This window comes from Mus musculus, chromosome 12 (assembly GCF_000001635.26).
Source record: "Mus musculus strain C57BL/6J chromosome 12, GRCm38.p6 C57BL/6J".
Classification (NCBI taxonomy): Eukaryota; Metazoa; Chordata; class Mammalia; order Rodentia; family Muridae; genus Mus; species Mus musculus.
Genome location: NC_000078.6, coordinates 101,890,087 through 101,903,347, shown reverse-complemented (window position 1 = coordinate 101,903,347; position 13,261 = coordinate 101,890,087). Strand labels below are relative to the sequence as shown.

The 13,261-nt window shown below is 37.5% G+C and overlaps 1 protein-coding gene across 4 annotated transcripts in view; it reads left to right on the top strand.

The window, feature by feature from the left end:
- Nucleotides 1-13,261, top strand: part of Trip11 (thyroid hormone receptor interactor 11) — a 79,127-nt gene that overhangs the window by 9,824 nt on the left and 56,042 nt on the right. For all 4 annotated transcript variants that reach the window (XM_006515382.4, XM_011243986.2, NM_028446.1 and 1 more), the window contains 6 exons: nucleotides 1,006-1,116; nucleotides 4,245-4,523; nucleotides 7,632-7,697; nucleotides 8,921-9,086; nucleotides 9,555-9,917; nucleotides 12,730-12,770. In XM_006515382.4, the coding sequence (XP_006515445.1) occupies nucleotides 1,006-1,116; nucleotides 4,245-4,523; nucleotides 7,632-7,697; nucleotides 8,921-9,086; nucleotides 9,555-9,917; nucleotides 12,730-12,770 (1,026 nt within the window). The remainder of the gene's footprint in view (nucleotides 1-1,005; nucleotides 1,117-4,244; nucleotides 4,524-7,631; nucleotides 7,698-8,920; nucleotides 9,087-9,554; nucleotides 9,918-12,729; nucleotides 12,771-13,261) is intronic.

Here is a 13,261-nt window from a genome sequence, read left to right as displayed (position 1 = left end):
TACAAATTCACCTAACTAACTTACCTTTTCCTCTTTTTGCCAAAAAATAGTTATATTACATTTGTTGTTTATATCTAGTAGACTCTTTTAGTTTTTTTTATATTATCATTTTTCAGAAGTGTGAATAAATTGATAGTAAAGAACTTGTTTTTTTTTGTTTGTTTCATTCTTGAGACAGAGTCCCTCTTCATAGCCCAGCTGTTCTTGGACAGGCAGGCTACAGGCTGACCCAGGCTGACCTTGACCTCTCAGAGGTACACCTGCCTTTGCTTCCCAGTGCTGGGATAAAGGCGAGTGCCACTATGCCTGGCATAAAGTCATTTTAAAAAGGCTTTTAGTGGCATTGGTATTGGGGAACTTTCTATCATCTTAGAAAGCTGCTCAGTTACCCTCATATTCCTATTAGAAGTTTTATTACCTTATAAATACAGCAAACCCCGATTTTCATGTGTATAGGTAAATATTTTGCTTACATATATGTAAGAGTCTGATCTCAGAGTCTTTCAAAATCGGGATCAAAGGAAATGAAAGAAAACCACTTAATTTACAGGTTGGACACAAAGGTTTTACTGGACGGGTATAAGGGATTAAAACATCTGTATAACAGTCTTTAAATTCTTTGTCATAAACAACAGTTTTATAGGAACAGAACAAAACAAAAACAACAATAACAACAAAAAGGCTAACTAATGTTTAATGTTCTTTGCACTGGAAACCAAGTCGGGACTGTACTGTCACCTCCACAGCCTTACCTCTGCTTTTCCCTATTTCTGTAAAACCAAAACTTTTGGAAACTTTGCCAGCTTCTGAGTTTGTTGAAGAGAAAATAGGGCTAGAATTGGGATTTTAATTTAAAGGTGTATATTAAAAGCCAGAATTCTGTCTGAGACTTTTGATATTTTATATTATTTTTGTGGAATGTTTTTCATGATGCATGCATGTAATGATTGCTAACATGCTTGACTTGAAATATTTCTGTTGAAAATACTTTTTCTTTGCTTCTAGAATGAAAGGCTTAAAAAGCTTTACACTGATCTAGAGGAAAAGCATGAAGCATCCGAACTTCAAATTAAGCAGCAATCTTCCAGTTACCGAAGTCAGTTACAGCAGAAAGAGGCAAGAGCTGGTTTTCGTTATTTCATGTTTGTTTTTTTTTTTTTTAGGTTGATGAAAGTATTAAAATATTAAATTTATTAAGATTGGGGCAGCATTCTTATTAATTTTACTTTTATAAGCTAACGTTTGGAAAGATTAAATTTTAGCTTTTAAAGAGTATCAACATTTTAATGATCTATTATTGCTTATAAGTTTTAATATTTATGAAATATAATTTAATGTCTGTTTTTTTAGGTTTTAAAAACATTTACTTAATTTAAATGAAATTAAGTTGTTTTGCAGTGCTGGGAATTGAACCTAGGACCTTGCATATGGTAGATATTTTTTAAGTTGGATTTTAGTCAGTGTGATTATTGCCAAAACATTTTCCTTTGTAAAAATACATTTTGACTATACATGTTAATCTTCTTTGTATTGGCACATATGTGATTTTTCACATAAAACTATACTAAATGTTTTACAGTTGAATTTTTCGTATTTCTATTTTCTTTTACTTTAATTAAAATGGTTGTTTTGGTGTTGTTTTAATTTTTCTTGCAAGTCTTAATAATAGATAATAAATAGATACTAAGTAATTTAAGCAATGTTACGCTGAATCCTGTTGTTAAATTTTCTTCTATGTTTAATACTTAAGTAGCGTCCAATGACTGCTTACATTAAGTTGAGTCATTTCTCATTTTATTATCCTGATCATTTTGGGTATTCTTTAGCTTGGTGGCAAACTATTCATTTATACCATAGTCATATTTCGGTTTTTAAAATTTAAATAAGGATTGGGACTGTAGCTCAGTAGCTATAGAAGAATGCATGTCTGGTGTGTGGGAGGCCCCGTGCTCAGTTCCCAGCACCATAAAACTAAAGACAAAATCTTAGGGGAATTGGTTTGTAGTTCTTGATATGTTTAGTGATATGCTAAAGTAGAGTAAAAGTATGCTACATTTAAGAGGAAAATAAACAGTTAGAACTTGTTTTCTATCTTATTTGGATAATTGATAATTACCAATTGATAATTGATAATTTTATATAAAATAAATTATTATAGGAATAAAACATATAAAAAGTAGAGATTAAGTTCAAATGAAGGTTTTATGCATTTATTTTTTTACAGTATGAGGTTTGAACACAGAACTTTGCACATGTTCAAGTTCTTTACCACGAAGTTATTCCTAGCCCTCTTCTTAAAATTATTTTAAATGCAGAATCTCATGTAGCCTAGTCTGTCCTCAAACTTGCTGTGTAGCTGAGGACAACCTTTAATTCCTGAGCCTTCTCCTGCCTCAGTCTTCCAAAGTGCTGGGTTTGTAGCAGGCACTGCCGTGTACTGGGGATTAAACTCAACTCTACCAACTGAGCTATGCCACCAACTCTTTTTTTTTTTTTTTTTTTTCCGAGACAGGGTTTCTCTAGGTAGCCCTGGCTGTCCTGGAACTCACTCTGTAAACCAGGCTGGCCTCGAACTCAGACATCTGCCTGCCTCTGCCTCCCAAGTGCTAGGATTAAAGGCGTGCGCCACCACCGCCCGGCTTTTTTTTTTTTAAGATTTATTTATTATTTATTATTTATTTATTACAGTACACTGTAGCTGACTTCAGATGCACCAGAGGAGGGCATCAGATCTCATTATGGGTGGTTGTGAGCCACCATGTGGTTTCTGGGATTTGAACTCAGGACCTTTGGAAGGGCAGTCAGTGCTCTTACCTGCTGAGCCATCTCACCAGCCCTCCAACTCTTTTTTTTTGCATGTGGGATGGATGGGGTGGCAGCATGGTTTATGTCTGTGTATGTGCTGTAGGGCTGGGCTTTCTTTCTCCTTTCTTCCTTTCCTTTCCTTTTCTTCCTTTCCTTTTCTTTCTTTCTTTCTTTCTTTCTTTCTTTCTTTCTTTCTTTCTTTCTTTCTTTCTTTCTTTCTTTCTTTCTTTCGTCTTGCTAGGAACACTGTCTACCCCAGTACTTATTATATAGCCCAGATGTATTCAAATCTACAGCATTCCTCCTGCCTCAGCCCCCTGACTATTGAGGTTATAGATGTATGCCACCACAAATAGCTTTAGCGGATACTGCCAGCCTTCAGTTAAAATTCAGTTCAAGAATTCAGATTTTTTTCTATTGTTATCTATCTAAATAGGGTCAGAGTTTCATTGACCCCTCCCTGCCTTGGTCAGTGTTAAAGCTAGGGCCTCTTTTAATGCATGTTTATTTTTTCTAAGATTCGTGGGCTAATAACCATAAGCTGACTGTGTTATCTTATCTAAAAAAGATTGGATTAAAAATAAATCAAAGCATTCTTTGAGTCCTATTGTAGAGACCACCAAAGTTAGTGCTGATTCATGGCAATTTAAAGCCTAAATCCAGCCATGTTGTAAATTACCTAACTTATCTGTGAGTTCCTAGCAGGGTAGTTCTATGAAAGCTTTGAATGTATAACTCACACAGCTTGTTTTATTTCATGTCTGATGATCATAAACAGAGTTCTGAGAACTCACATTATGAAGATAGCAAACTCACTTCCACTGAGAAATTCATTGCTTTAGTTAATATGTGAGAGAAATCCTAACTTCATGCTATTTGGTACATTATCTACACTTTATGGGCATTATATTTGTTTTTCAAATAACAGTCTTACAATTCAGGTAATATGGAAGATCTGAGTTCACTTAGTTGAGTACTATTATTAGGTCTTCATTATGCCTTTAAAAAAAGATATATTTATTTATTTAATGTATGTGAGTACACTGCCGCTGTACAGATGTTTGTGAGCCTTCATGTGGTTGTTGGAAATTGAATTTTAGGACCTCTGCCCACTTTGGTCGGCCCTGCTCACCTTGGTCAACTCTACTCGCTCAGTCCCTGCTCACTCTGGCCCAAAGATTTATTTACTATTATACATAAGTACACTGTAACTGACTTCAGATGCACCAGAAGAAGGCGTCAGATCTCATTACGGGTGGTTGTGAGCGACCATGTGGTTGCTGGGATTTGAACTCAGAACTTTCGGAAGAGCAGTTAGTGCTCTTATCCGCTGAGCCATCTCGCCAGCCCATCCTTATGCCTTTTAACATTAGGATCTATAAAAAGGTCAATAAGCATTTTAAAATACTTCCTCTAAGACATGGATTATACATCTATAGGAAGAAATCAACCACCTTAAAGCAAGGCAGCTCGCACTACAGGATGAACTGCTCAGACTGCAGTCAGCTGCTCAGTCAGCCCACTTAGGATCTGGCAGCGCACCAGCAGCCAGTGCATCATCTTCATTCAGCTATGGGGTCAGTCATCGTGTGTCAGCCTTCCATGAAGACGACATGGACTTTGGTGATGTGATCTCATCACAACAAGAAATAAACAGATTATCAAATGAAGTTTCAAGACTTGAGTCTGAACTTGGACATTGGAGACATATTGCTCAGGTTGGTAAAATTTGGATGAATCTGTGAAAACTATGAGTTAGTAAAAATGCTGGTACTATTGTGGGAGAGCGTCTGTACTAGAAATAATTCTTTTTTTTTTTAAATAATTCTTGATTAGACAAATAGAGAAGCTATATTTGTTTTCTAATACAACATTCAACTTTTTAAGTGATTTTAGTCAAGTCCCCTTTCTCTTTCATCCTTAGTTTTCTCTTCTGCATGATGTGTGGAAAAAATTTCAGGTAGATAGATAGATAGATAGATAGATAGATAGATAGATAAAATTTAGAGAGATTGATAGATCAGTTGATCTACTTAAAAAAAAAGTTTTGAACCCAGACATGTATTTATGGAAGTTTTCAGTAGACAATAGACATTTGGATTTAACTTCCTTGATATGGGAGGAAATATAGCATGCAAATATATTTAATATATTAGAAAATCTAGAATATTTACATCTTCTTGTGAATGTGTATTTTTTATCAAGTTCTAAAAAGGAAAAATCATCTCAATTAAAACTGTTTGCTTACTTTGTGTTGGACTTCCGTGATACTTAAAACCTTAGCTAGGGTTGTCTGTCCATCTTTTCTTTCTGAAGCCAGTGTTTTTAAACTTTATACATAAAGAATCACCTGAAGCATTGATAATGGCATGGATTTCCTGTGTGTTTGTAGACTTCAATTTAGTATCAATTTTAGGGTCTTAGGAACTTCAAAGAGGTACCAAGCTGTTGTGATAATCTGAGAATCATATCTTAATTTTTAAACTTTTATTTGTTGCTTTATGTATGTGGAATAAGGAGGGGTTACATGCGCGCGCGCACACACACACACACACACACACACACACACACACACACGTTAACTTCAGAGAACAGCTAGTGGGACAGCCCAGGGAATGACTTTAGTTCAGCTGACTTGGCAGCAAGCATTTTAGGGAGGCTGAAGCTGTAGAATTGGGAATTTAAGTTTATAGTAAGATCTCGTCTTTAAAGAAAAACAAAACAAAACAAAAACAAGCAAATAAAAGGAACATTGGTTAGGTTAATATTTAATAGAGACAAAGAGGCTCTGCTTTAAAAAATGTGTTTGGCATATCTTTAATGTTTAGTATATGTCAGATAAATACTGAAATATAAAGGTGGAAAGGACGTGATTGGAACCTTCAGCAAGGCTTATTTTTTCCTTAAGACAAAAATTTATTGTTTGTATTATACTTTATAAAATGTTTCCACATAATCACCCCAACATATATTATTATGCTTATCATGTAAAACATTTGCTATCATTGTATTATAGGTGAAAATTCTAAGTTATTACTAGAAATGCTATTCCCATTGTCAGAGGGATTAATTTTCAGACAGACACACACACGCACACGCACACACACACACACACACACACACACACACACACACACGTTGAGCGTTGGTAGGAGGGCCACTGCAAGCAAGGCGAGTGCTCTGATGCTAGGTCTCATCTTGAGACTCACCCATTTCCTGTGCTGCTCCCCACCCCCATTTCTGTTGTTGAGGCCAGCGTGAACTTGCGGCTTCCTTTCTTAGCCCCTTGCCTAGCTGTAGGTGTTGGTGTGCACTGCTGCCCCTGCTCAGATAGTCATCTTCTGACTGGAGATTGGAGTCTTGCTATTACATGTTCTTCTTTTCAATCTTAGAACAGCTTTGGTTCAGAAACAGGTCATAAAATAAATGTTAATTAAAGATAAATGAGTGCAACAGTGGAGAGGGATGATGGATAAATGTTGATCAAATACAAAATTACCTATACATGGGAGACATGAGTTCTGGTGTTGTCTACTAGGATGACTGTGGAGCATTTTACTAATGTATATTTCAAAATATCTATAAGAGAGGATTTTGGATGCTGTCACTGCAATAAGCATTTGTGATGATTCTAACTACCCTGCTTTGAACATTACATAGTATGTACATGAATTGAAATATCACAGTGTACCTTACAAATATGTAAAATTACTAGGCATCAATTAAAAATTTAAAGGCAATGAACAGTATACAAATTTAGAAAATTTAATTTTGAATGTGTGTAGGTAGGCAGGCTGTGTGTGTGTGTGTGTGTGTGTGTGTGTGTGTGTGTGTGTGTTTGTACATGTGAGTACATAGAAGTCCGGAAAGTTCGGATCCCTGAAGCTTGAGTCTACAGGTTGTTGTGGGCTGCCTGACAGGGATGCTGAGAACTGGATGAAAGCCTGGGAAGAACATATTCTTACCCGCTAGGCCATCTCTCCAGCCCTGACAATATATAACTTTGAAAGGAATCTAAAAGTTGTTTTGGTCAAACCAAAGATTATTCTGTAGAGATCTTATGGACAAAATTACTTTGTCTTTACTTTGTTTTGAGACAGGGTCTCTCTGATGTCTCTCAGGCTGATGTCATACTTCCTGTGTAGTCAAGGATGATCTTGAACTTGGGATCCTCCTGTCCCTAAGTGCTAACGTTACAGGTTTTAAGCGCTGGGCTCATAATCAAGGATACCTAAATGCTACACAGGCGCCCTACTACTAATGGAGCTACATCCTTAGCCATGTATAAAATCATATGGATTTAGTTATTGTTTTTTTTTTTTTTTGAAACAGAGTGTCACTATATAGCTCCCTGTTCTGGGATTTACTATGAAGATCAGGCTGACCTCGAACTCACAGATATACACCTGCCTCTGCCTCTGTCTTCCAAGTTCTGGGATTAAAGACATGCGCCACTATGCCTGGCATAAAATCATTTTAAAAAGGTGTTTAGTGGCATTAGTACTGGGGAACTTTCTATCATCTTAGAAAGCTACTTAATTATCTTCATATTTGTATTTTGGTTAACTAGTGAAATATTCTATTTTTCCATCTTAATTTTATTTTTTAGATCTACTATTAGCCTTAATTATATAGAGAGTTCTTGACTGATATCTTTTATTTACTATGTAATAATAAAGACTTTGAAGAGTGTATGGAGTTCTTAATCAGACTATGTCTCGGAAATGCTCCTGTTTTACAAATAACAAACTTTTAATAAAGTTTGTGATTTTGTTTTTTAAAAAGAAGAAAATCAGTATAATTATTTTTTAATCCTCTTTTTCTAGACTAAGGTACAGGGAGCACAAAGCTCTGATCAAACTGAAATCTGCAAACTACAAAATATTATTAAGGTAAATCAAATTGTTGATTGTTATATCTGCTATGCATCTAATACTGTAGATTATAAGATATATATACCAAATTAGGACTCCTAGTTATAAATGATTGTATAGATGATAATACTCAACTGTTCTATTTTTCAACTGTTTTATTCTTTACAAATAAAATACATCCAAGAACATTTGCCTTAAAATGTTTTCTCAGTAATCCTAGGTCTGTGTGTTTTTCTGTCTCTCATGTTCCCAGTTTGATGACATTTTAAAGGTTTGAGCTTAAAGAATATTGACTAGAATGCTAACTTTTACTGTAAGTAATTATTTTACCTTAGTGATAGAATTTTGCTGGTTTTGTTGTTGTTGTTGTCAAATTTCTTTTATTTTCTTGGTTATATATATTTATCATGGCAAGAATTGTTTTAAATTATAGTCAGGTATAGAACTTTTAGTTTTGGTGTAAAGCTATGTTACAAGTGTAGATCAGGACCTGGAGAGATGTTTATTAGCATATGTAGAGGACAATTGAGCAAGAGAATAGTAGGAGAAGGAAAACCTGTATAGATCGAGTCTGTAAGAGTCAGGTGGTGTCTCACCGTTTAGATGGCAGAACCTAACAATACAGGTAGCACTCTAACACCAGGTCCCTGCTGGAAACCTGCACTGTATTCCAAAGAATAAGAACACGACTAGCTGTGCTCATTAACAGATGTTCGCAGTGACCTCACTGCTTTCAAGATCTAAGATTAGCTGGAAAGCTGGATGTGACTTTATGCACATGTAATCTAAGCCATAGGGAGGCTGTGGCAGGAGGATCATCACAACCTCAAGGCAAGCCTGGGCTATGTATTGAGTTCCTGACCAACCAGAGCTATGTAACAAGAAAGTCCTGACTCAAAACAACAAAACAAAGGCAGGTTCTTGGCTCAAGTATTGAGGGAATATGTCCTAAAGAAAAGAAGATACTCTTGGCTGCAGGTATAAGGGATTATTTTACCCATGTTTTGTTCCATTGTATTCTTGATGTTTCTCCACTAAAAATAGAACAACTTTTTAAACTCTAAGGCGGCATGGACCCATCAGAATTGTCCTAATTTGGGGACTGTGGTTGAATGCTTTTTAGCTTTAATATGTTCAGATAGTCAATCTTAATAATACGAACTTTTAAAGAGTGAAATAAGACACTTTTTTGGATTATTTATTGATCATGTACATTCTTACCTTTGTTCCTGTTTTTTAAGGAACTTAAACAGAACAGAAGTCAGGACCTCGATGACCATCAGCATGAGCTGTCAGCCCTGCAGAACGCTCATCAGCAGAAGCTGACAGAGATAAGTCGGCGGCATCGAGAGGAGTTAAGTGACTATGAAGAGCGTATTGAAGAACTGGAAAATCTGTTACAGCAAGGTTATGCGTTTACTAACATCACAGATTAGATGACATTCTCAAATGATAAACCTTAGACAATTTATAGATCAGAATACTTTTAATAAAAAGTGACTCATTCTATTTACTGCTAAGTTTGTAGCGATGCCATGGCTTTCTGGGTCTGTAGACATGAAAAGCCCTTGGCACTTATATAAATAACTTACAGTTCATGGATTGCTTTGCATTGTTTGCTGGTAACACTACAGCAAAAAAACAAAACAAAACAAAACAAAACAAAAAAAACAAAACCAAGATATTTTTACCTTGTTTTAAACTCAAATATATAGACTTAATAGTTCAAATGAAGTCTTTGACTTTTTATTTATTTAAAATTCTAGTAATTTAAGTTGTCCAGGTTCTAAACACTCTTAAGTCTATATTATATATATCCAGCAATTTATGTTTTGGAATTTGACATTTGATTCCTCTTGGTTTTTGATGTTTTAGGTGGCTCAGGAGTTACGGTAACTGATCACTCTAAAGTGTATGAGATGCAAAACACTATTCAGATCTTACAGATGGAAAAAGTAGAATCTACCAAACAAATCGAAGACCTTGAGAATAAAATAAAAGAGATACATAAAAGATTGTCTTCTGCAGAACATGACCAGGAAGTCTGGAAAAAAGAACAAGAGCGGCTGGAAGTGGAAAAGAGAGAGATGACTGAGCAGTGTGAGCGCTTGAAGCTGGAACTCAGTGAAGCCCAGCAGAGTGCTCTGCGGCAGAGTGATGCTGCGGTGGAGGAGGAGACGATCCTCCCACACAGCTCCTCAGTCGCAGAGGTCCTGAGATTGCAGCAAGCTTTGACTGGTATAAAGCGTTTGGAACTTACATTGGTGTTTCTTGGCACACTAGGTCTTTTTAGAGACAAGCACTTGAATAATTGCAAGGTTTATGGAAATTAAGTTTATGGACATGATTATGTAATTAGAGTAGAATTGTGGGGCTTGGATTCAGCACCAAACACTTGTCTGCTGGTAGGGGGTAAGGATTAGCAGGGTGTCCTTGGCCTCCCTTCCTCATTCTTTTAGGTGTTTACATAGAAGTTAGTGATTCAGAAAGCCAGGTAGATTGCTAAGAGGTTGTGGGTATAGCGATTGTTATTCATAGGCGTTGCTCTGTTTCTTTAATGTAGACAGAACTGAGTACTGTATGTACCTAATCAGAGCCCAGATTCTTCCATTAGGGAATGAGTATTGAAGGAAGTAGACAGAGCCCAGTCAGTGTCCAGTCATAGCAGGAAAGAGTGGGAGGGAGCTCCTCAGCTGAGAAGATGCAAACTCTGTATGAACTCATCCATTCCTGCTCTGAAAGGAGCAGTTCTGTGTGCTTGTGAGCACCTGTATCTGTATCCTACATGCCAGTATATCATGAGCTCCTGACCCCAATTCAACTTAAAATTAAATGTAACGTAAGATTATCTTCTCCTCTCCCTTCCTTGCATTCCTTCCCTAACCTCTCGGAAGCAGAATTCTAGAAGTCAACCATGTTCTGTAGTTTTTAGTTCCTTGATTTCTTTCTGTGTGAGTGATATTCAGGATTGCATCCCCCAGGACCAGGGTTTCTTAAGTGCTTCAGCACTGGGGGCTGCCACTTGGGTAAAGGGAGGGTAGTTCAGAGGGGGATCTGGACCTCCAAGGAGCTCGGTTCTATTTATTTATTTATTTATTTATTTAGGTTTTTCCAGGGGGTTTCTCTGTATGTCTGGATGTCCTGGAACTCACTTTGTAGATCAGGCTGGCCTCGAACTCAGAAATCCGCCTGCCTCTGCCTCCCAAGTGCTGGGATTAAAGGCATGCGCCACCACGCCCGGCTTGAGCTCTGCTCATTTTAAGTGTATTTTCTTACCATATTGAGTGAGCCTCCTGAGTCTGGTTAACAGTAGAGCCACTCTCCTAGTTCTTCCTTCCCTTTTTTCCCATTTCTATAGCCGTGGAATTACGTCAGTCAGGAAATAACTACTTATTTGCTGAGTTAACTGTTAACAGATCTCATAGTGGAGTAAGCAGAAAAATGGTTAAGAACAACAGAGTTGGGGCCTGGAGAGGCAGCTCAGTTGTTATAAGTGCTTGCTGAGCAATTATGAGGACGGGGCTTTGGATCCCATCATCCAAATATCAGCCTGAGCATACTGTGTGAGCCTGTAACCTGAGCTTTGAGGGGAAGGAAACAGGAGGATTGCTGGCTACTGTCCTGGCCTAGAAATATGAGTTGGCTGGAGGAAGAGACCCTGCCTTAAAAGACTACTAGATAGGTGGCGAGTGACAGTGGAGGAAGTACAGAACACCCTCTCTTGGCCTGTGAATAGGCATACAGATACACTCACACATGCAAATCACTCTTTAAAAACCAAGACGGTTGGGCTAGGAAATAGTATTATCTTACTTGTAGGGATGGAGTAGTTGTGTGGGCTCTGTGAGTTACTATCGTCTGCAGACTCTCCTTTTGAACAGCATCTGTTCCCATGTGAGTGTTAGAACAGTATTGGCTGTTTATTCTCTGGTTTCTGTTATTTTTGTTTATCTTTTTCTTTCTACTATGCAGCTAGAGTAAAGTTTTAGAAGTACAAAGCCCCTACTTTATAGTACTGTATGGCTTTATGGGAACTTGAAGATGCACTCTGAGCTTTGTTAGTTGAATGTGATGTTTCTGGTCTTCTGGTCTGCATTTACTCCCTCAGTTTATTCCCATCGCCCAGCTTTGTAACTTAGCCATAGTGGACTCTGTGGTTCCTTCAGTCAGCATTGTCTTAGCTCGTTCTCCTTAGTTTTGCTGCATTGTCTGGATACTGTCCCTAGTTTTCTTTTGGCCGACTAATATTACATTGACCCAGTGGAGGTCTTACCTGCACCAAGGAAGAGGAGGAGGACCTGCGTTGCCTCTTGCAGGGCCGCTTTGTTCCCACCCAGTCAGGACTAGATGCTCACCCTTTGTGCCCTCACAGTGGTCATGCTTGCTCTTTCACACTGTAGGCAGCCATTGTTTACTTGTTTCTACCACAATTCTATTCTGAAGTGTAAGCTCACAGAGCTAACGCTGGCTTTGTCATAAATGCTCAGTTGTCTTGGGATGAGAGGTGAATGAATTGCTTCAGCTGCTCTCGTGTTCTCTGTCTCTGGACTCCTCTTCCAGAGCCTTCCTTCTCTGTGGATCTGTATGCAGTACAGTGTTACTACATTGCTTTATCTAAGGTGATTACATAACTATACTGCTATCGTATAAATTTTTACTTAATGCTTTTCAAGGTTGTTTTTTTGTTTTTGTTTATTTTGTTTTAAATAACAATCGTACACCTTATACTATTCAAACTAATGGGATGTATTTTGAAACATAATTGATACTATTTTTATCAGGACAGTAGATTAGTGCCTCATCCAGAGCACAGTGATAATTCTTACACTTTCCTAAAGCACTGGCTTTCTGCATGGTTTTAAACTCAGAGCTTACTTGTTACAGTCATCACGGAAATAGAGAATGGCAGAAGTGGTCATTATTTCAAGCCGTCAGCCTGCTTGCTCTTGTGTCTATAAATATACTTTGCTTACTGCACCTCTGAGGTTAATGTGGGAGGCAATTACTCAAATATTCTAAGTAATGTCAGGTTCATTCATTGTTTTTACAGATGCTGAAAATGAAATAATGAGACTAAGGAGTTTAAACCAGGTAACTTTTTGTTTTATGTTTGTGCGTGTGCGTGTGCGTGTGCCTGTGCGTGTGTGTGTGTGTGTGTGTGTATACACGTGTGGCGGCTCCTTCCAACTTTACGTGGATTCCTGCTATCAAACATGATGCCAGGTTTGCACAGCACGTGCCTTTACTTGCTGAGTCATCACCAGCCCTTAGCTGTGTTTTAGTTCAAATTATTTTGTAAACACACATTGGTTTTTTTTGTTTGTTTGTTTTTTGTTTTTTTAATTTTTTTTTTTTTTTGAGACAGGATTTTACTTTGTATCTTTCGATATCCTAAAACTGTAGGACAGAGTCCGGTGTAGTGGCGCACGCCTTTAATCCCAGCACTCAGGAGGCAGAGGCAAGCGGATTTCTGAGTTCGAAGCCAGCCTGGTCTACAGAGTGAGTTCCAGGACAGCCAAGGCTATATAGAGAAACCCTGTCTCGAAAAACCAAAAAAACCAAAAAACAAAAAACTGTAGGAC